The sequence below is a fragment of the Anomaloglossus baeobatrachus genome, chromosome 7 (assembly GCF_048569485.1).
Source record: "Anomaloglossus baeobatrachus isolate aAnoBae1 chromosome 7, aAnoBae1.hap1, whole genome shotgun sequence".
NCBI lineage: Eukaryota > Metazoa > Chordata > Amphibia > Anura > Aromobatidae > Anomaloglossus > Anomaloglossus baeobatrachus.
Window position 1 is genome coordinate 255,056,821 of NC_134359.1, and position 23,439 is coordinate 255,080,259.

The 23,439-nt window shown below is 50.9% G+C and overlaps 1 protein-coding gene across 1 annotated transcript in view; it reads left to right on the forward strand.

Annotated features, from left to right (window-relative positions):
- The window catches only part of TRRAP (transformation/transcription domain associated protein), a 467,034-nt gene that overhangs the window by 246,975 nt on the left and 196,620 nt on the right, over positions 1-23,439 (forward strand). Inside the window, exons 45-46 of the mRNA XM_075319755.1 lie at positions 18,318-18,531; positions 22,600-22,664. Of these exons, the coding sequence (XP_075175870.1) occupies positions 18,318-18,531; positions 22,600-22,664 (279 nt within the window). The remainder of the gene's footprint in view (positions 1-18,317; positions 18,532-22,599; positions 22,665-23,439) is intronic.

A 23,439-nucleotide genomic window follows, 5' to 3' on the forward strand; every position in this document is an offset into this window, starting at 1 on the left:
GTCGGCCATTTCCGATGCCTACCAGTGTACTCAGGTGCCTCCCCCGCCGGGGATCAAGGCACACTCGACCAGAGCTGTCGGTGCCTCTTGGGCTTTCAGGCACCAGGCTACGGCTCAGCTGGTCTGTCAGGCTGCCACTTGGACTAGTCTGCATACCTTTTCAAAGCACTACCAAGTGCATGCTCATGCTTCGGCAGATGCGAGCTTGGGCAGACGCATCCTTCAGGCGTCTGTCGCCCATTTGTGATGTTAGGCTCCGCCTACTTCTCAGTTTTCTGTTTATTCCCACCCATGGACTGCTTTGAGACGTCCCAATGTCTGGGTCTCCCATAGGAACGATAAAGAAAAAGAGAATTTTGTTTACTTACCGTAAATTCTTTTTCTTTGTCGCTCCATTGGGAGACCCAGACAATTGGGTGTATAGCTTCTGCCTCCGGAGGCCACACAAAGTATTACACTTTAAAAAGTGTAACCCCTCCCCTCTGCTATACACCCTCCCGTGCATCACGGGCTCATCAGTTTTTATGCTTTGTGTTGAAGGAGGCACACATGCACACAATGCTCCACATTTTAGTCAGCAGCAGCTGCTGATTATATCGGATGGAAGAAAAGAGGGCCCCTAACAGGGCCCCCGGCATGCTCCCTTCTCACCCCACTCAGGTCGGCGGTGTTGTTAAGGTTGAGGTACCCATTGCGGGTACACAGGCAGGAGCCACATGCCGTTTTCCTTCCCCATCCCTTAGGGGCTCTGGGGAAGTGGGATCCTAACCGGTCATCCAGCCACTGGGACCGGGCTCCCTCCGCAGCCCCTGAGGGAATCTGCTGGACAGGAGACGGAGTATCGTCAGGGACATGGCCCTGCATCTACAGGTACTCTGTGTCCCCGTTGGGACGGCGCATGAAGCACCTTGGCCTCAGACGCAGCTGCGACTGCGGTGTGGATTTTTTGTCTGGGACTACCGCGCCGACCGTGCCTGTTTGTCGGCCGCGGTTTATACTTTAGTCCCCGGCTTTTGCGGCCTACTGTGTTAAACTCCCGCCCCTGAGCCTGCCAGTCAGGGAGAAAGGCGGGACGGTCGGTATGATGCCGACAGTGAGGGCTGGAGCACACTTCGCTGTCCTCCGCCCCCCTCACTGATCTCTATGGGCCACCAGGTTCCCGCACTTTTGCGGTGCCGCCCACGGCTCTCTCCTCCCCTCGGAACGCCGGCAGCCATTGTTATAATTCTGCCGGTGGAGGATCTCAGAATCTGCAAAGGTTTCCCACTGCTCTGGGAGAGGGGGATCCTAACCGGTCGCCATGCAGGGACCGGGCTCCATCCGCAGCCCCTGGGGGATTCTGACGGACAGGAGACTGGACATCATAAGGGACAGAGCCCTGCATCATAAGGTACTCTGTGTCCCCTGAGGGACGGTGCATGCAGCATCTGTGTTACAAATGCCGCAGCGGTTGCTGAGTGGTTTGTGAGACTGGGACTACCGCGCCGACCGCGCCATCTTTGCCGGCCGCGTTTTTAAATTTAGTCCCCGGCTCTTGCGGCCTAGTACCATATACTCCCGTTCTCAGGCCTGCCAGTCAGGGGTAACGACGGGACGGCCGACTGGACGTCGGCAGGGAGGGCTGGAGCATACGTTGGTATCCTCCTTCCCCCTCACTGAGCACTGTGTGGGCACCAGTTTTCAGGTGCTGACCCCCCTTGGTGCCGCAGTGTATATATATATATATATATATATATATATATATATATGTTTATTTATATGGTATATGATCTCACTGTCCAGCAGCATTATTTGCTTTTGGCTGTATACCCTCACTGAATACTCTGCGGACGACATGCTGTTGTCTGCTCTTAAAGAGTAGGGGTGCCAAGGCACTGGCTTATTTTGCAACCTGTACTATATTACAGGCAGGTTCCACATACCCTCATTGTGTACAATGCTTGGCCCCGAGGGCACTCACTCAGCCGGAGCCTCCGGCACTGGTGGGACCCTCGGCCAGGTGGTACCGCCGGTTTCCACTGCACAGATGACAGGGACAGAGTTTGCATGTTGGAATCAGCAAATCTCTGAGTAGCTTTCACATTCCAGGACTCAGTCTATGGACAGAGGGTCTGCTAAGATACTGGAAGCCTTGCAGTCCAGACCGATAACACAGGGCCAGGGAGCTGTGAGTTCATCGCTCCCGGGTCCCTCTGGGTCGGTACAACAAGGGGCTCCTGGGGTAACACCCAGATCCCACGGTGAGAACTCCGTCACGGACCGCGGCCTCTGATAGGCTAAGCGGGCCCGCTGGGAACCTTCCCCGACTTCATCAGGAGTGCGTGTTTCGATCACTCTAACTCCAGAGGGGCCGTCCAGAAGCACAGAACTTTACGGACAAGCGCTTACTAAGCGCCTTATGGACACGCGTTACCCTTTTCCCCCCTGACGTTGTTAAGGGTTGGGCTCAGTGTCACAGGGTGGATTCTCCAGTCTCTAGGCTGGCGGCTAGATCCGTAGTATTAGTGGCAGATGTCCATCTCTCACGAATGCCCTGACAGGCAAATAAAGCTTATGATGAAATCCATCTATGAAGCCATAGTCGCATCTTTTGCTCCAGCCTTCGCAGCCGTGAGGGCACTCCAAGCTATCTCAGCTTCTCTTGCTGAGATTATTGCGGTTGCACATACCTCTGCCCCGCAGGTTGTGTCCTTCACTTCTCAGGCATAGGTTTTTTCGTTCTACGCCATGAACGCCGTTCATGGACTCTGCGAGCCGTACAGCGGTAGCATACACCAATTCGGTGGTAGTCTGCAGGGCCATGTGGCTACGTGAATGGAAGGCAAGCTCTGCTTCCAAGAAGTTCTTAACCGGTTTGCCATTTTCTGGCGACCGTTTGTTTGGCGAGCAATTGGATGAAGTTACTAGACAGTCCAAGGGAAAGGTCTCGTCCTTGCCCCAGTCCAAAGGTTTCGGTCATTTCGGTCATCAGCAAAGTTCCGTTCCTCCACGTCCAACAGGTCAGAGGAGGGCTAGAGGAACTCTTCTGCATGACGGTCTAAGTCACAAGGCGGCTTCCTCATGACTTCGGCCTCACCAAGACCGCGTCCTCGGTCGGTGGCAGGCTCTCCCGCTTTTGCGACGCCTGGTGGCCACATGTCCAAGACCGATGGGTGAGAGACATTCTGTCTCACGGTTACAGGATAGAGCTCTGCTCTCGTCCTCCGACTCGTTTCTTCAAAACATCTCCGCCCCCCGAGCGAGCCGATGCACTTTTTCAGGCGGTGAACACTCTGAAGCCTCGATGTCACGAGGAGACTTCCTAGCATCAATTGACATCAAGGATGCTTATCTCCATGTACCGATCGCACCCGAGCTTCAACGCTTTCTGCGTTTCGCCATCAGGGACGAACAAATTCAGTTCGTGGCACTGCCATTCGGCCTGGCGACAGCCCCACGGGTCTTCACCAAGGTCATGGCAGCAGTGGTGGCGGTCCTACACTCTCAGGGCCACTCGGTGATCACTTACCTAGACGATCTTCTAGTCAAGACACCCTCCTGGGTGGCATGTCAACACAACCTGACCATTGCTCTGGAGACCCTCCAGGGGTTCGGGTGGATCATCAAATTTCCAAGGTCAAAACTGACACCGACCCAATCACTGACTTGCCTCGGGATGGAGTTTCATACTCAGCGATAGTGAAGCTTCCGCTGCATAGTCAGCGTTCACTACAGACAGGGGTGCAATCTCTCCTTCGGGCCCAGTCACCCCTTGAGGCGCCTCATGCACTTCCTAAGGAAGATGGTGGCAGCAAGGGAGGCAGTTCCCTTGCGCAGTTTCGTCTGCGTCCGATTATATCGGACACCGCAAATGGGACAGGAGGTCGATGTCCCTAGACAAGAACGTCTCTCTTTCCCTTGCAGCAAAACCTCTCTTCAGTGGTGTCTTCTTTCCACTTCCTGGGCGAAGGAAAAATCCTTCCGGCCCCCAGCCGGGGCTGTGGTCACGACGGACGCGAGTCTGTCAGGGTGGGGAGCGGTCTTCCTCCACCACTCGGCTCAGGGAACCTGGACTCCGACAGAGTCCTCCCTTCATATCAAGGTTCTGGAGATAAGGGCAGTGGATCTAGCCCTAAAGGTGTTCCAGCAATGGCTGGAGGGCAGGCAGATCCGAATTCAGTCGGACAACGCCACGGCGGTTGCGTACATCAACCACCAGGGCGGCACACGCAGTCGTCAAGCCTTCCGAGCAGTTCGGCGGATTCGGCTGTGGGCGGAAGCCACAGCCTCCACCATCTCCGCAGTTCACATCCCGGGCGTAGAAAACTGGAAAGCAGATTTTCTCAGTCGCCAGGGCATGGACGCAGGGGAATGGTCTCTTCACCCGGACGTGTTCTAGAGATCTGTTGCCGCTGGGGAACGTCGGATGTCGATCTAATGGCGTCTCGGCACAACAACAAAGTCCCGGCATTCATGGCTCGGTCCAAGGATCACAGAGCTCTGGCGGCAGACGCGCTAGTTCACGACTGGTCGCAGTTTCGACTGCCTTATGTATTTCCTCCTCTGGCACTACTGCCCAGAGTGTTACGCAAGATCAGGTCAGACTGTCGCCGCGCCATCCTCGTCGCTCCAGACTGGCCGAGGTGATCGTGGTACCCGGATCTGTGGCACCTCACGGTGGGTCAACCGTGGACACTCCCAGACCGACCAGACTTGCTGCCTCAAGGGCCATATTTCCTTCTGAATTCTGCGGCTCTAAACCTGACTGCGTGGCCCTTGAGTCCTGGCTCCTAGCGTCATCAGGGATATCTCCAGATGTCATTGCCACCATGAGACAGGCCAGGAAACCAACGTCCGCCAAGATCTATCACAGGACTTGGAGGATCTTCTTATCCTGGTGCTCTGATCAGGGTTTTACTCCCTGGCCGTTTGCCTTGCCCACTTTTCTTCTTTCCTTCAATCCGGAATGGACAAGGGCTTGTCTCTCGGCTCTCTCAAGGGACAAGTATCGGCGCTTTCCGGTCCCATCTTACAAGCGTCCGTTAACACCCTCGGATCTCAACAGGGTGCTGACGACTCTTCAGAAGCCACTTTTCGAGCCGATGCGGGATCTCTCTATCTCGCCTTTCGCAAAGGGTGGCCTTCCTAGTGGCAGTCACATCACTCAGATGCGTGTCTCAGCTAGCAGCGCTGTCATGCAAAGCCGCCTTCCTGGTGTTTCACCAGGATAGGGTGGTTCTACGTCCGGTCCCGGACTTTATCCCTAAGGTATCCCCGTTTCATCTCAATCAGGATATCGTCTTACCCTCTTTGGGTCCGCATCCAGTTCACCAATGTGAAAAGGATTTGCATTTATTAGATCTGGTTAGAGCACTCCGGCTCTACATTTCTCGCACGGCGCCCCTGCGTCGGTCTGATGCGCTCTTGTCCTTATCGCGGGCCAGAGTAAGGGATTTCAGGTTTTCAAGTCAACCTTGGCTCGGTGGATCAAGGAACCGATTCTTGAAGCCTACCGTTCTTTTAGGCTTCCGATTCCTGCAGGGCTGAAGGCCCATTCTACCAGAGCAGTCGGTGTCCTGGGCATTGCGACACCAGGCTACGGCTCGGCAGGTGTGTCAGGCGGCTACCTGGTCGAGTCTGCACACTTTCACGAAACACTATCAGGTGCATGCCGATGATTCGGCAGATGCCAGCCTAGGTAGGCGACTCCTTCAGGCGGCAGTTGCCCACCTGTAAGAGGGGGCCGTTTTTCGGCTCTTTTTATCAAGGTATTCTTTTACCCACCCAGGGATTGCTTTTGGACATCCCAATTGTCTGGGTCTCCCAATGGAGCGACAAAGAAGAAGGGAATTTTGTTTACTTACCGTAAATTCCTTTTCTTCTAGCTCCTATTGGGAGACCCAGCACCCGCCCCTGTTCCCTTCGGGCTGTTGTTCTTTTGTGTGCACATGTTGTTCATGTTGAATTGTTCTTTTGGTTCATGGTTTCAGTTCTCCGAACATCCTTCGGATTGAATTTACCTTAGACCAATTTATAAGTTTCCTCCTTCCTGCTTTGGCACCAAAACTGATGAGCCCGTGATGCACGGGAGGGTGTATAGCAGAGGGGAGGGGTTACACTTTTTAAAGTGTAATACTTTGTGTGGCCTCCGGAGGCAGAAGCTATACACCCAATTGTCTGGGTCTCCCAATAGGAGCTAGAAGAAAAGGAATTTACGGTAAGTAAACAAAATTCCCTTCTTCTTGTAGTTCCGTATTGGGAGACCCAGCACCCTCCCTGTTGTTGCCTGTTGGCAGTTTCTTGTTCCGCGTGTTATCACCGGCTGTTGTTGTAGACAGAGGCTCCGGTTGTTCCGGTTCTTGCTCTATCTCTACTTGTGGGTGGCTATTCTCCTTCAGCTTTTGCACTAAACTGGCTAGATCTGGTTATCCAGGGGGTGTATATGCTCAGAGGGAGGAGCTACACTTTTTAGTGTAGTACTTTGTGTGTCCTCCGGAGGCAGAAGCTATACACCCATTGTCTGGGTCTCCCAATACGGAACTACAAGAAAAAGAATTTACGGTAAGTAAACAAAATTCTCTTTTTTTTTTTTTTTGCTTGAAAGTGAATTTTACAGTACAAACACTTCTCTATAAACCCCAATGCAGTGCAGCTGCGGCCTCGTTTCCTTGTTGTTTTATTTGCTCTCCCATCGATTCTCATACATAACAAGTTTGCCATAATTACCCATCTAAGTCCCAGGTCTAATATTGCCGGCATATGCTATTTATTAATAGGGAATTCTTCTGTGCTCAGGGAGCTATGAGCTGATGCCATTTCTTGTCGTCTTGTCATTTTTAGATGTAAGTCACTTTATGTCATAAGTGCCGTCTTCAACAGACCTGCTTGCAAATGTCATTTATGGAAGTTTGAAATGCTAATCTGCCCTTCCTGACGCTGATTAATTAAGCTCCGATTCATTAATAGCCGGGTCCTGAAGCCTGAAAACCAGGCGATGAGCTTTTATCTCAGCGAGCCGTCCCCGGGACTCGGCAGGGAAGGATCAGATTCCTATTTAGAGATGACGTTTTGACATTTCCCTGTATGCCGAGGTGCCCATAGCGGCACTGACAACTTCAAGAGGCGCTCCGACAAGGGTGCAACTTCCGATAAACTCCTCCAACGCCCGTCACCTGTAGATCGTAAATCATGTTGGTTGCAATCGTCCAATCCATTTCCATTACTTCCAGTTTCTTTATCGTTTCATTGGGGGACACGGGAGATCATGTGCTGTGTCCCCCATTGAAGCAAGAAAGAAAAGTAGATTTTGGGTACTCACCATAAAATCTTTCTTGGAGCCTTCATTGGGGGAACACAGGAGACCATGTGCTCAGTCCCCCAATGAAGTATGCAACCGCATATAACCAATTAAAGTTTATTAGATATAAAAAAAGATTAAAATATCAAACCTATACCGGATGTCTCCAAAAAAACAGAACCCCTCAGAGGGTAAATATTATATTGGGAACACCAAATCAGACAACTCCCCGTATGCTTCCTGGAAGAAGCATTGCAAGTGCGAAACGTGCGTCGGGTGTGGGACACCATTACTTTTGTCTGCTGACTCCCTTGTAGGTATATTGTAGGTTACTATGGGACCTTTTGTTCAACTGTAATTTTTTTGGATATTTCTTTAGAACACTTGTGTCTGTACTCTGTCATTTTGTTTAAATATCTGGATTATTTAGAAGATAGGACCAAGGTAGTTGTAAGTAATCCAGATATTTAAACAAGAAGACAGTACAGACACAAGTGTTCTAAAGAAATATAAAAAAAATAACAGTTGAACAAAAGGTCCCATAGTAACGTACAGTATACCTACAGGGAAGTCAGCAGACAAAAGTAATGGTGTCGCACACCCGACTCACGTTTCGCAATTGCGATGCTTCTTCCAGGAATCAAGAAGCATACGGGGAGTTGTCTGATTTGCTGTTCCCAATATAATATTTACCTCCTGAGGGGTTCTGTTTTTTTTTTTTTTTTGGAGACATCCGGCATAGGTTTGATATTTTAATCTTTTTTTGTATCTAATAAACTTGAATTGGTTATATGCGGTTGCATATGTTGTTGGTGTTTTGTATTCAATGGTTTACATTTCCTATATTTTGATTGTGGTCTTGGAGTTGTCCCCCAATGAAGGCTCCAAGAAAGATTTTATGGTGAGTACCCAAAATCTACTTTATTGCTTCATTGGGGGACACAGCACATGGTCTCCTCTGTCCCCCAATGAAAGCTCCACGAAAGAGATTTTACGGTGAGTACCCCAAATCTACATTTCTTTATTGCTTTATTGAGGGACACAGCACATGGTCTCCTCTGTCCCCCAATGAAGGCTCCAAGAAAGAGTGTTATGGTGAGTACCTAAAATCTAGTTTTTTGTTCTTTTAACAAGACCGATATATAACATGTCACTCACAGGTTATTTTTATTTTTCCCTGATCTGCAGTCATTGTTACTGTCACACTGAGTGACTGGAACGTAATAAACACTTATCCTGTAGTCTGTCAAGAGAATTCAAGTATTTCTGTAAAATAAGAAAAAAAAAATCTATAAGATTGTTAAAAACTGTACTGAGCTGTTTCTATAGTCACATTAGCGTCAAGGCTGCCTGTCATAACAGATTCTACACTGCTATGTCGGAGGCCTCTTTTATGAATAATAGGGTCCTTTGGGGTTTGGTATTTTTTTTGATAAGCGGAATAGCACCAAGGGGGAATAAAAAGTCAAATGTAGATGTGAACCGAGCCTTGGGGAGATTGGGTTCTGCATGGTGGGCATCATTGTCCCTTTCTTGTTTGGGGTGTACGTCGGGGGCGTTTTAAGTCTTCCTTCTGTTCTACTTGACCATAGTAATCTAGACTTTCTGAAATATTAAAGGGTTTGTACATGTCCATGAAGGAACGCAGCATAGAGTTTGTTCCAAACATCTTGGAGAACTGACCCCAGATCTTCTGTGTGAGGCTTGTGCGGGTCCTTCTGTTTCTTTTTCGCTCCTAATTGGGAGACCCAGACAATTGGGTGTATAGCTACTGCCTCCGGAGGCCGCACAAAGTACTACACTTAAAAGTGTAAGGCCCCTCCCCTTCTGGCTATACACCCCCCCGTGGGAGCACGGGTGCTTCAGTTTTTTGCTTTGTGCGAAGGAGGTCAGACACGCACGCATAGCTCCACTGTTTAGTCAGCAGCAGCTGCTGACTATGTCGGATGGAAGAAAAGAGGACCCATACAAGGGTCCCCAGCATGCTCCCTTCTCACCCCACTTTCTGTCGGTGGTGCTTGTTAAGGTTGAGGTACCCATTGCGGGTACGGAGGCTGGAGCCCACATGCTGATTCCTTCCCCATCCCCATTAGGGCTCTGGGCGAAGTGGGATTTTACCGGTCTCCAGGCACAGAGACCGTGCTCCATCCGCAGCCCCTGGAGAAGCCGCTGGATTTGGAGCTGAGTATCGTCAGGGACATGGCCCTGCTCCGTCAAGGTACTCTGTGTCCCCGTGCATACGCGCGCACAACGCAGCATTGCTGGGTGTGTTAGTGCGCCGGGGACAACAGCGCTGCTGCGCTTGTGCCATTTCCTCACTTCAGCTTAGCTGAGTGGGTAGACTCGGGGAGAACGGTCGCGCCGGCCGCTGGGACTGCGACGCGGCTGGGACTTGTGGTGCGCCGGGGACTTCCGCGCTGGCCATGCATATATCACGGCCGCGCTTATTACTACAGTCCCCGGCTTTTGCGGCCTAGTTCGTTCGTTCCCGCCTCCGCACCTGCCAGTCAGGAGGAGGGCGGGACGCTGTACAGAGCATCAGCGCTGAGGGCTGGAGTCTTTTTTACATACTCCAGCCCTCACACCAGGCACAGTAGGACGCAGTTTCCCGCTCTTTGTTTGTGGCACGCCCACGGTCCGCCCCTCTTCACAGAACGCCGGCAGCCATTCCTGCCTGCACGCTGAGCTGCAGAGGGGAGACGGGGAGACCCAGACACGGGATTCTACGGCCTCATACCCGCTGTTCAGCGGGCGGTAAGCAGCCCTCAAGGGCTCACCCCCACTTGTGCCGTTTGTATACTGAGTATTTTGTGTTTGCAAATACTTTGTACTGTACGGTCGCTGGTGATTCTCGGCTATATACCCTCCTAGATTACAAGGAGGCAACAGCATGTCGTCCGCTAAACGCAAGGGTGCCAAGGCACAGACATTATATGCTGCCTGTACCGCATGTGCGGCTGCTCTACCGGCAGGTTCCACTGACCCCCATTGTGTGCAGTGCTCGGCCCCTGTGCAACTTGCACAGCCGGGGCCTCTGCTGGACGTGACCCAGGGTGTACCACCTGTGAATGCTGTCCAGGTGACAGGAACGGAGTTTGCAGCTTTTGCTGACAGATTGTCTATGACCATGTCAAAGATTCTTGAAACATTGCAGTCTAGACCAGTAACTCAGACCATGGACACTGTGGCATCATTGCTCCCTGGTCCCCCTCAGCTGGAACACTTCCAAGCTCCGGGGGTGTCACATGCACCCCAGGGTGACGATTCTGACTCGGACAACAGTCCCAGACAACCTAAGCGGGCTCGTTATGAGGGGCCCTCAACTTCGTCTCACTGGTCAGGATCCCAGCGGGACGAATCTATGGGTGATGAGGCGGATGTAACTGATCAAGATTCTGATCCTGGGTCCGCTCTCAATCTGGATACACCGGATGGTGACGCCATAGTGAATGATCTTATAGCGTCCATCAATAGGATGTTAGATATTTCTCCGCCAGCTCCTACTGAGGAGGAGGCAGCTTCACAGCAGGAGAAATTCCATTTCAGATACCCCAAGCGTAAATTAAGCACTTTTCTGGACCACGCTGACTTTAGAGATGCAATCCAGAAACACCACGCTTATCCTGAGAAGCGGTTTTCTAAACGGCTTAAAGATACACGCTATCCTTTTCCCCCTGACGTGGTCAAGGGTTGGACCCAGTGTCCCAAGGTGGACCCTCCAATCTCCAGGCTTGCAGCTAGATCCTTAGTTGCAGTAGAAGATGGAGCGGCACTTAAAGATGCCACTGACAGGCAGATGGAGCTCTGGCTGAAATCCATCTATGAAGCTATTGGAGCGTCGTTGGCGCCAGCTTTCGCAGCCGTATGGGCACTCCAAGCTATTTCAGCTGGGCTTATACAAGTCGACTCGGTCACACGTACATCTGCCCCGCAGGTGGCACCATTGACCTCTCAAATGTCTGCATTCGCGTCTTACGCGATTAATGCTGTCCTGGACTCTACGAGCCGTACGGCGGTGGCGTCAGCCAACTCCGTGGTTTTGCGCAGGGCCCTGTGGTTGAGAGAATGGAAAGCAGATTCTGCTTCCAAGAAGTGCTTAACCAGTTTGCCCTTTTCTCGTGACCGATTGTTTGGGGAGCGTTTGGATGAAATCATTAAACACTCCAAGGGTAAGGACTCATCCTTACCTCAACACAGACAAAACAAGCCCCAACAAAGGAGGGGTCAGTCTGGTTTTCGGTCCTTTCGAGGCTCAGGCAGGTCCCAATTCTCCTCGTCCAAAAGGACTCAAAAGGATCAGAGAGGTTCAGATTCTTGGCGGACGCAGTCACGCCCAAAAAAGACAGCAGGAAGAACCGTTACCAAGACGGCTTCCTCATGACTCTCAGCCTCCTCTCTCCGCATCCTCGGTCGGTGGCAGGCTCTCCCGCTTTGGCGGCATTTGGCTGTCACAGGTCAAAGACCGTTGGGTGAGGGACATTCTGTCTCACGGGTACAGGATAGAGTTCAGCTCTCGTCCTCCAACTCGTTTCTTCAGAACTTCCCCACCGCCCGACCGAGCCGATGCTCTGCTGCAGGCGGTGGCCGCTCTAAAGGCGGAAGGAGTGGTGACTTCCGTTCCTCTTCAGGAACAAGGTCACGGTTTTTACTCCAATCTGTTTGTGGTGCCAAAGAAGGACGGGTCCTTTCGGCCCGTCCTGGATCTAAAGTTGCTCAACAAACACGTAAAAACCAGGAGGTTCCGGATGGAATCTCTCCGCTCCGTCATAGCCTCAATGTCTCAAGGAGATTTCTTAGCATCAATAGACATCAAGGATGCTTATCTTCACGTGCCGATTGCGCCAGAGCATCAGCGTTTTCTACGCTTCGTTCTAGAAAGCGAACACCTGCAGTTCGTAGCGTTACCTTTCGGGCTGGCAACAGCCCCTCGGGTCTTCACCAAGGTCATGGCAGCAGTAGTAGCTGTCCTGCACTCGCAGGGTCACTCCGTGATCCCGTATTTGGACGATCTACTTATAAAGGCACCCTCTCAAGAGGCATGCCAACACAGTCTGAACGTGGCACTGAAGACTCTCCAGAGTTTCGGGTGGATTATCAACTTTTCAAAGTCAAATCTAACCCCGACCCAATCACTAACATATCTTGGCATGGAGTTTCATACTCTCTCAGCGATAGTGAAGCTTCCACTGGACAAGCAGTGCTCTCTGCAGGCAGGGGTGCAATCTCTCCTGCAGAACCAGTCCCACTCATTGAGGCGCCTCATGCATTTCCTAGGGAAGATGGTGGCAGCAATGGAAGCAGTCCCTTTCGCGCAGTTTCATCTGCGCCCTCTACAATGGGACATTCTCCGCCAATGGGACGGGAAGTCGACGTCACTCGACAGGGATGTCTCCCTCTCTCAGGCAACCAAGGACTCTCTCCGATGGTGGCTTCTTCCCACCTCATTGTCAAAAGGAAAGTCGTTCCTACCCCCATCCTGGGCGGTGGTCACGACAGATGCGAGCCTATCAGGGTGGGGAGCAGTGTTTCTTCACCACAGGGCTCAGGGTACGTGGACTCAGAGAGAGTCCACCCTTCAGATCAATGTTCTGGAAATCAGAGCAGTCTATCTTGCTCTGCGAGCCTTCCAACAGTGGCTGGAGGGCAAGCAGATCCGGATTCAGTCGGACAATTCCACAGCGGTGGCGTACATCAACCACCAAGGGGGAACACGCAGTCGACAAGCCTTTCAAGAAGTCCGGCGGATTCTGACGTGGGTGGAAAACACAGCATCCACCATATCCGCAGTTCACATCCCAGGCGTGGAAAACTGGGAAGCAGACTTTCTCAGTCGCCAGGGCATGGACGCAGGGGAATGGTCCCTTCACCCAGACGTGTTTCAGGAGATCTGTCGCCGCTGGGGGATGCCGGACGTCGACCTGATGGCGTCACGGCACAACAACAAGGTCCCGGTTTTCATGGCACGGTCTCACGATCACCGAGCTCTGGCGGCAGACGCCTTAGTTCAGGATTGGTCGCAGTTCCGACTACCTTATGTGTTCCCACCTCTGGCATTATTGCCCAGAGTGATCCGCAAAATCAGGTCCGACTGCCTGTGAGGCAAATCCCGGGATATGAAGATGAATTATGACTCCAGTCATAGTCCCTCATCACTCCCTGGCAGTGCCCCCTCCCTTCTTGTTCTCAGTGTTCCACTTACACCTCCATGGCCATGTCCTGTGATATGGAGATGAGGTGGTGTGGGAACAATGGACACAGGATGACTCCCTGCCGTCACCCTGTAGTGGGGGCTGCTAGCTAGTTAGCAAGGCTATGGAAATAGCCAGACAGAACGACTCCAGTAAAAAATGGTTCATATCTCGCAAGCCATATTTCCGATAAATATGGCAACCATAAAAATGGTGTCTCCGCATGCGGACGATGCCGGCACACCCTTTTTATGGGAGCAGGACATTGGGAAATGCCCCAGGCGTGATATCAGCCAATGGGGAACTGGCAGACAGGTCATGAGTCCCCTCGTTCTGTAGCTAAATTCATAACTGTCACAATGAGAGCATTGGCGTCCGCCTACGACGCTCCCAGGCAAAGTTATGGCCCATATTCCATGTTGTGGATTGTCCATAACTCAAGCCAGGGGTGGAGCAGTGCTCCCTCTGAGGTCACTAAGGTAGGAGGGGACCTGGATGTGCCCAGGTTGATAACCCTACTTCGGCCATTTTCCAGTGTTCTTTTCGCTGGGGGCACGTGTAGGAAACATCTGTGGGAAGGATCCTAGAAACCTGGCCTACAGCGCCCCCCTGTGGCCAGACGCAACAAGGTAACTGCTGGAACTGTGTATGCCTGTTTGTAACCCATGCTTTGATTGTAACTGTACTCTGACATATGTATATTCTGTAGATTCCCTATTGTATATATTGTAGTTTCTAGTGTGCTTTAGGCTGATTAAATTATATAATTAATCTTGGGCTGTTCTGTTATCTCGATCTTGAATCCCACGTCTGTGTGTTCGGCTAATAGTTACCGTAAATCGGTTGGTGGCAGCGAATTGTGCCAAGGATTATTGTGGGGAGGCCAGTGAGATTCGGGGAGATTTTATATATTCCGCCCGCGGAGGTCGGGGGAATATATACCTTACTCTCACCGGGGACCCTTCAATAATCGGCATAAGTAGTATAGCGGCCTCCTTGCTTATTGTCGGGCAATTCCATAATTGGCCTGACTATAAGAGGGGCGCTAGAGAGCGCGTCACGTGCTCTGTCTGTCGGTCGGGAGGTATAAAGGAGGGGTGACCCCCACTTGTTACCCCCCGATTGTGACGTACTGGTAGCCAGCGCGGGGGATTTCTGAGTGACCCCCCCGGTGGTTTGTGACACTGCCGTTGCGCCATTCTCGTCGCTCCAGACTGGCCAAGGAGGTCGTGGTACCCGGATCTGTGGCATCTCACGGTAGGACAACCGTGGGCGCTACCAGGCCGTCCAGACTTGCTGTCTCAAGGGCCGTTTTTCCATCTGAATTCTGCGGCCCTGAACCTGACTGTGTGGCCATTGAGTCCTGGGTCCTAGGGACCTCAGGTTTATCTCATGATGTTGTTGCCACCATGAGACAGGCTAGGAAACCATCCTCCGCCAAGATCTACCACAGAACGTGGAAGATATTCTTATCTTGGTGCTCTGCTCAGGGAGTTTCTCCCTGGCCATTTGCATTGCCTATTTTTCTTTCCTTCCTGCAGTCTGGGTTGGAAAAAGGTTTGTCGCTTAGCTCCCTTAAAGGACACGTTTCTGCGCTATCCGTATTCTTTCAGAAGCGCCTGGCGCGACTTCCTAAGGTACGCACGTTCCTGCAAGGGGTTTGTCATATCATTCCCCCTTACAAGCGGCCATTGGAACCCTGGGATCTGAACAAGGTTCTGATTGCTCTCCAGAAGCCACCTTTCGAGCCTATGAAGGAGATTTCCTTTTCTCGGCTTTCACAGAAAGTGGCTTTTCTGGTGGCGGTCACGTCTCTTCGGAGAGTGTCAGAGCTGGCGGCGTTATCTTGCAAATCTCCCTTCCTGGTGTTTCACCAAGACAAGGTAGTACTGCGTCCAATTCCAGAGTTTCTTCCCAAGGTGGTATCTTCCTTTCATCTCAATCAGGATATCACTTTACCATCTTTGTGTCCGCATCCAGTTCACCAATTTGAAAAGGGTTTACATCTGTTGGACCTGGTGAGAGCACTCAGGATCTACATTTCCCGCACGGCGTCTCTGCGCCGTTCGGATGCACTCTTTATCCTGGTCGCTGGTCAGCATAAAGGGTCGCAAGCTTCCAAATCCACCCTTGCGCGGTGGATCAAGGAACCAATTCTTCACGCCTACCGTTCTGCTGGGCTTCCGACTCCTTCTGGACTGAAGGCCCCTTCTACCAGAGCCGTGGGTGCGTCCTGGGCATTACGGCATCAGGCTACGGCTCAGCAGGTGTGCCAGGCGGCTACCTGGTCGAGTCTGCACACTTTCACCAAGCATTATCAGGTGCATACCTACGCTTCGGCGGATGCCAGCCTAGGTAGACAAGTCCTGCAGGCGGCGGTGGCCCACCTGTAAGGAAGGGCTGCCTGACAGCCCGATCGCGAGGTATTATTTTACCCACCCAGGGACTGCTTTTGGACGTCCCAATTGTCTGGGTCTCCCAATTAGGAGCGAAAAAGAAGAAGGGAATTTTGTTTACTTACCGTAAATTCCTTTTCTTCTAGCTCCAATTGGGAGACCCAGCACCCGCCCTGTTTTTCTGAGGGTATTTGTTTTTCGGGTGCACATGTTGTTCATGTTAATAACTTACGTTCTCCGATATTGTTTATCGGATTGAATTTGTTTTTGAAACAGTTATTGGCTTTCCTCCTTCTTGCTTTTGCACTAAAACTGAAGCACCCGTGCTCCCACGGGGGGGTGTATAGCCAGAAGGGGAGGGGCTTTACACTTTTAAGTGTAGTACTTTGTGCGGCCTCCGGAGGCAGTAGCTATACACCCAATTGTCTGGGTCTCCCAATTGGAGCTAGAAGAAAAGGAATTTATGGTAAGTAAACAAAATTCCCTTCTTCTCCATGTAATCCCAGACCTGATGATGTGAGATCAGGGCTCTGTGGGGGCCAGATCATCACCTCTAGGACTCCTTGTTCTTCTTTTTCCTGAAGATCGTTCTTAGAGACAGTGGCTGGATGTTTGGGGTCGTCCTGCTGCAGAAGTAGTTTGGAGTACAGTTTAGTAAAGATTGTTGTGTGTTGTCTGCTCTGTTCACAGAAGTGTCGTGATCGAGGAGCAACAAATCTCTCTCATATCAGTGAGGGCCTCTTTCTTTCTCTCATCAGTGGAAGTATCTCTCTCTGTCATCATTGGGGGGTCTATCTCTCATCAGTGGGGGGGTCTCATCAGTGGGAGTCTCTCAAGTGGGGGTCTCTTGCTCTCATCAATGGGGGCCTGTCTGTCATCAGTGGGGGGGTCACTCTTTTTCACTCATCAGTGAGGGTCTCTTTCCCACGCTCTCATCAGTAGGGGTCTCTCACTCTCATCAGTAGGGGCCTCTCCCACCTGTGGGGGGTCCCTCTTTTTCTCTCTCAGTGGGGGTCTCTCATCACTGAGGGTCTCTCATCAGTGCGGGTCTCTCTCTCATCAGTGGGAGTCTCTTCCGCTCTCATCAGTGGGGGTCTTTCTCATCAGTGGGGGGGGATCCCATCAGTGGGATTCTCATCAGTGGGGTCTCTTGCTCTCTCATCAATGTCTCTGTCATCAGTGAGGGTCCCTCTTTTTCACTCTCCTCAGTGAGGGTCTTTCTCTCATCAGAAGAGGTCTCTCGTTCTCATGAGTAGGGGCCTCTCTCATCTGTGGGGGTTTCTTCTTTTTTTTTTTTCTCTCATCAGTGGCGGTCTCATTCGTGAGGGTCTATCTCTCATCACTCAGGGTCTCTCTCATCAGTGCTGGTCTCTCTCTCATCAGTATGGAAATCAAAAAGGTCCGTGGAGACTCTGTTAGGAGTCTCGACACGGAAAATAGCCAGATATCCCTCCGTTTTGTCTCTCTCATCAGTCGGAGTCTCTCATCAGTGGGAGTCTCTCATCAGTGGGAGTCTCTGATCAGCGGGAGTCTCTGATCAGCGGGAGTCTCTGATCAGCGGGAGTCTCTGATCAGCGGGAGTCTCTGATCAGCGGGAGTCTCTGATCAGCGGGAGTCTCTGATCAGCGGGAGTCTCTGATCAGCGGGAGTCTCTGATCAGCGGGAGTCTCTGATCAGCGGGAGTCTCTGATCAGCGGGAGTCTCTGATCAGCGGGAGTCTCTGATCAGCGGGAGTCTCTGATCAGCGGGAGTCTCTGATCAGCGGGAGTCTCTGATCAGCGGGAGTCTCTGATCAGCGGGAGTCTCTGATCAGCGGGAGTCTCTGATCAGCGGGAGTCTCTGATCAGCGGGAGTCTCTGATCAGCGGGAGTCTCTGATCAGCGGGAGTCTCTGATCAGCGGGAGTCTCTGATCAGCGGGAGTCTCTGATCAGCGGGAGTCTCTGATCAGCGGGAGTCTCTGATCAGCGGGAGTCTCTGATCAGCGGGAGTCTCTGATCAGCGGGAGTCTCTGATCAGCGGGAGTCTCTGATCAGCGGGAGTCTCTGATCAGCGGGAGTCTCTGATCAGCGGGAGTCTCTGATCAGCGGGAGTCTCTGATCAGCGGGAGTCTCTCTCGATCAGCGGGAGTCTTTCTCTCTAATGAGTTCCAATTCCTAGACTGTCCATTGAGGTTGCACACGTCTTTCCTTCTACCACTGGCTATGAGCAGTTGGTCGGAGACTCAGGACCCAGAACTTCACTCATCATCGATTGTAAACTGGGGTTATACCATATAGTATAAATATGTATAGGGGTTTATTTCCCCCTTATATAGTGGATAATTGGAATTTTGATCGTTATTGGGGCTTTCCTCAGCCCCTGCTTTATATCTGCTCTATAGAAGAGGTTGGCTATCGCTGAGCTTTATCATGGATAGTTCACCTGTCCTGTAAATCTTAATTCTTTTTTGTTTGCAGGAACAACCTGCCCAAGCCAATTTTGCAAACATCTGTACTGGCCTGGAGGTCCTGAGCTTCCTCCTGACTGTCCTCCAGAACCCGGCCATTCTCAGCAGCTTCAAGCCCCTCCAAAGAGGAATCTCTGCCTGCATGACCTGCGGAAACACCAAGGTCCTCCGTGCCGTCCATACTCTGCTCTCGCGATTGATGAGCATTTTCCCCACCGAGCCCAGTAAGTTATAGAATGATTGTACTTTAATTTAACTAAAAAAAAATGTGAAACATTGCAACATTGACCTTAGCTTTTCTTAAGAACGTTTTTCGATCCAGGTAAGAATTGGAAAATTCATCTAAAAAGGGGTAAAAAAAAAAATTGGTAAAGGAGTCCAATATGTCGAATGCTAACAGTGTAATATTAGGACCGTTCAGTCCTGTCTGCCCGGTTTTGAGTCCTGTCTGCCCGGTTTTGAGTCCTGTCTGCTCGGGTTTGAGTCCTGTCTGCTCGGTTTTGAGTCCTGTCTGCTCGGTTTTGAGTCCTGTCTGCTCGGTTTTGAGTCCTGTCTGCTCGGTTTTGAGTCCTGTCTGCTCGGTTTTGAGTCCTGTCTGCTCGGTTTTGAGTCCTGTCTGCTCGGTTTTGAGTCCTGTCTGCTCGGTTTTGAGTCCTGTCTGCTCGGTTTTGAGTCCTGTCTGCTCGGTTTTGAGTCCTGTCTGCTCGGTTTTGAGTCCTGTCTGCTCGGTTTTGAGTCCTGTCTGCTCGGTTTTGAGTCCTGTCTGCTCGGTTTTGAGTCCTGTCTGCTCGGTTTTGAGTCCTGTCTGCTCGGTTTTGAGTCCTGTCTGCTCGGTTTTGAGTCCTGTCTGCTCGGTTTTGAGTCCTGGGTATATAAAAGACACTGCACTCTCATAAAGATAAGATAGGAAAAAATATCAACAGATTCGTTTTTTTGTTTTGCCAAAAAAATTGTATATTTTATTTATAGACAGACTGAGTGAAGGGGGACGTTTCGGTCCAAATGTAGGCCTTCTTCACGCCAGTTTACACTCAATTGATGAAAAAGTGATTGATTTTTTTTCAGGTTCTGTATGTACAGAGGAAGAGAGGGGGAGGGTGGGGTTGTTCTAGAGCAGGGGTGGGCAATTAATTTTCCCATGGGGCCGCATGAGAAATTGGGATGGTTTTAGAGGGCCGGACTAATATAATTACCTCGGTTCTACACACACATATATATATATACATATACATATACATATATATATATATATATATATATATATATATACACACACAAACACGCATATATACTGTGCGTGTATAATATATATACACATACACACAATGTATACATACACACACAATCCCCATATACTACATCACTACACCCGCCACATACTACACCTGTAATATACATCAGTATACACTACACCTGTAATAAACTGCAGCACATCACTATATACTACACCTGTGATAACCTACATTACTACACCCCTATATACTACACTTGTATTATACTACATCACTACACCCCTATATACTACACTTGTATGTATTATACTACATCACTACACCCCTATATACTACACTTGTATTATACTACATCACTACACCCCTATATACTACACTTGTATTATACTACACTCCTATATACTACACCTGTATTATACTACACCACTACACCCCTATAAACACCTGTATTATACTACACCACTACACCTGTAATATACTACACCACTACACCCCATATACACCTGTAATATACTACACCACTACACCCTTATATACACCTGATATATATTACACTACTACACCCCTATATACACCTGTATAATACAGGTGTATATAGTGGTGTAGTATAATACAGGTGTATATAGGGGTGTAGTATAATACAGGTGTATATAGGGGTGCAGTATAATACAGGTGTATATAGGGGTGTAGTGGTGTAGTATAATACAGGTGTATATAGGGGTGTAGTATAATACAGGTGTATATAGGGGTGTAGTATATTACAGGTGTATATAGGGGTGTAGTGGTGTAGTATAATACAGGTGTATATAGGGGTGTAGTATTATACTACACTCCTATATACACCTGTATTATACTATACCACTACACACCTATAAAACTACACCACTACACCCCCCCCCATATACCACACCTGTAAAACTACATTCCCATATACTAAACCACTACACCCCAAATATTTGTCAAAAGTTACCCCTCTCCCCCAGCCCCCCGCCTGCCAGCCCCCATTGTCCCCGCAGGTTACTAGTAACCACTCACCTCTCTTTTTATCGTTCCCGTCCTCAGACACCTCCGTACGAGCCCCCCGCTGAGCTGCTTCTCCTTCACATGGCCAGGCTGCGCCGACGCTGTATTCCTAGGAGCCCCCGCCGCTGCCTCTCTCCATACGGCCCCCGCCTCTGCAGCTTCTCCTTCCGGGCAGGAACTTTTCAAATGACACACGCGCGCCGTACTGACGATATCAGGGCGCGCGTGTGTCACAGAGAAAAGTGTCGGGCAAGGAACAGAGGAGAGATTCCTGCGTTCCGCTGCCTACACTGTGCGGAGCTTCAGGATCTGTCCTCTGTTTCCTGCCCGACACGCAGCGTGTGATGAGGGTCAGGGCCGGCTCCAGGTTTTTGTGGGCCCCGGGCGGAAGAGTCCCAGTGGGCCCCATCAACACGCAGACACACATACGTACACATACATATTTAAAGACAAACTAACAAAAATACATATAGAACGGACACATCTATACAGCCATATACACTGACATACATAGATACACAATATACATGCCTACAGACACACAGCTCTGCTGCATACATACAGACACACATAGCTCTGCTACAGACACACATAGCTCTGCTACAGACACACATAGCTCTGCTACAGACACACATAGCTCTGCTACATACATACACACATAGCTCTGCTACATACATACACACATAGCTCTGCTACATACATACACACATAGCTCTGCTACATACATACACACATAGCTCTGCTACACACATAGCTCTGCTACACACATAGCTCTGCTACATACATAGCTCTGCTACATACATACACACATAGCACTGCTACATACATACATAGCACTGCTACATACACACATAGCACTGCTACATACAGACACACATAGCTCTGCTACATATATACATACATACACATTGCTCTGCTACATACACACATAGCTCTGCTACATACATACACACATAGCACTGCTACATACACACATAGCACTGCTACATACACACATAGCACTGCTACATACAGACACACATAGCTCTGCTACATATATACATACATACACATTGCTCTGCTACATACACACATAGCTCTGCTACATACATACACACATAGCTCTGCTACATATATACATACATACACACATAGCTCTGCTACATATATACAGTCATACAGACAGACACACACGCGGCTCTGGGGCCCAGCACATACGGCACCGGGGGGGGGGGGAGGGGAGGGTTTTGCAGGGAATACACCTAGGGGGGGAGAAGAGCCCATACAGCTCACCAGGGCCCATAAATCGGGGGGTGGGGAGGGCACATACCGCTCAGGTCACGGTGGAGAGGGGGCCCACACAGAGCCGGAAAGAAGCACTGTGCTGGGGGTCGCTGGCTGGCACTGCAACTCTTTCATCTGTGGGATGAGCAGGACGCCGGCCGGTAGCTCCGCCCACAGATTAAGTTCAGCCAGGAAGTCTTTGCTCCTTAAAGGGACGGCGCTGCAGATTCCTACTCGGCCCGGGGGGCAGCAGAACTAAGGCGAGTGGGTCCTGGCCAAGGGTCACCAGAACTGACGAGGCCGAGTGGGCCCCCCCGGCTCTCCAGGGCCCCGGCATTTGCCCGGGCACTGATGAGGGCAATCTGACCACGCGCCTCCCGGAGCCTGGAGCTCCGGACAACAGGTCAGATTGCTCTCATCAGTGACCGGCCAGCAAGGACGCCCTGAGCCAGGCGGGCCGGTCACAGAGAGTAGGCGGGCCGGATGTGGCCCGCGGGCCGCCCCTTTCCCAGGTCTGTTCTAGAGGAACACCACTTAGAATTTTGCCTTTTATTGATAGTCACAGAGGACAAGTCCTTGTTAGTATTTGTGTAAAATTTCTCAATGCAAGTATTCTGGAGCTGTTTTACATGGGTTACCATGAATTTTTTTACTTGTGGTCCCTTGAATGTTAGTATGATCAATTCTGCAGGTGCCGGGGTAGTATAGACGTCCGTGCAGGTTGTATCATCAAGGGTAATCATAAAATATGTGTTCTTGTTAATGTTTTCATAGAATTCTATTATGTCCTCGCTTGTGAACACCAGAAACAGTCTTATGGCTTGCAGTCCCTTGGGACTGTGATGCACAACTAAAGTCGCGTGCTGTAGGAAGTTATAAACACCAATAGGGAACTTGCTATCCTCTGTATAATCTTCATTCAGTATAAGTGCATGGAAGTGGAAATGCCACAGTCTGGGAAGACGGCCGATCAGAGGAATCTATTATCCATTTCCATGCACTTATACTGGAAATGGTGTTCCTCTAGAACAGGGGTGGGGAACCTCCGGCCTGCGGGCCGCATGCGGTCCGCCATGACCTTTTATGTGGCCCCCGGGCAGATTCCCGGGGAGGCAGTGCTGGTGCTGTCACCGCGGTCTTGCTGCTGCCGGCCCTTTAAATCCACACATTGCTGTTTGTGCTGCAATGTGTTCTCCCGTCGGCCAGTGCCAATTGTGGGCGGGTCTACAGCAGCCTCACAGCTTCCAGCCTTGTGTGTCCGCCCCCTGCCCTCCGGAGATCAGTGCCTGCCTTCTCCTTCTGATGCAGTGTGTCCGGCGCCTGCACTCCGGTGATGTGTGTGCAATGCTGCTGTGAGTCCAGCGCCGACCCTCTGCTGCTATGTGCCCTGCCCAATGCTTTGTGCCTCCCCACACCAGTTCTGTAAACCTTCTCCCCCAGAGTTGCATGAAACTCTCAGCGCAGTGTGCCCCCCAATGTCCTGTGTGCACCCCTCCCCCAGTCCTGTGTGCAGCCCCCCAATGTCCTGTGTGCACCCCTCCCCCAGTCCTGTGTGCACCCCTCCCCCAGTCCTGTGTGCAGCCCATCACCCAGTAGTCCTGTTTGCACCCCCCA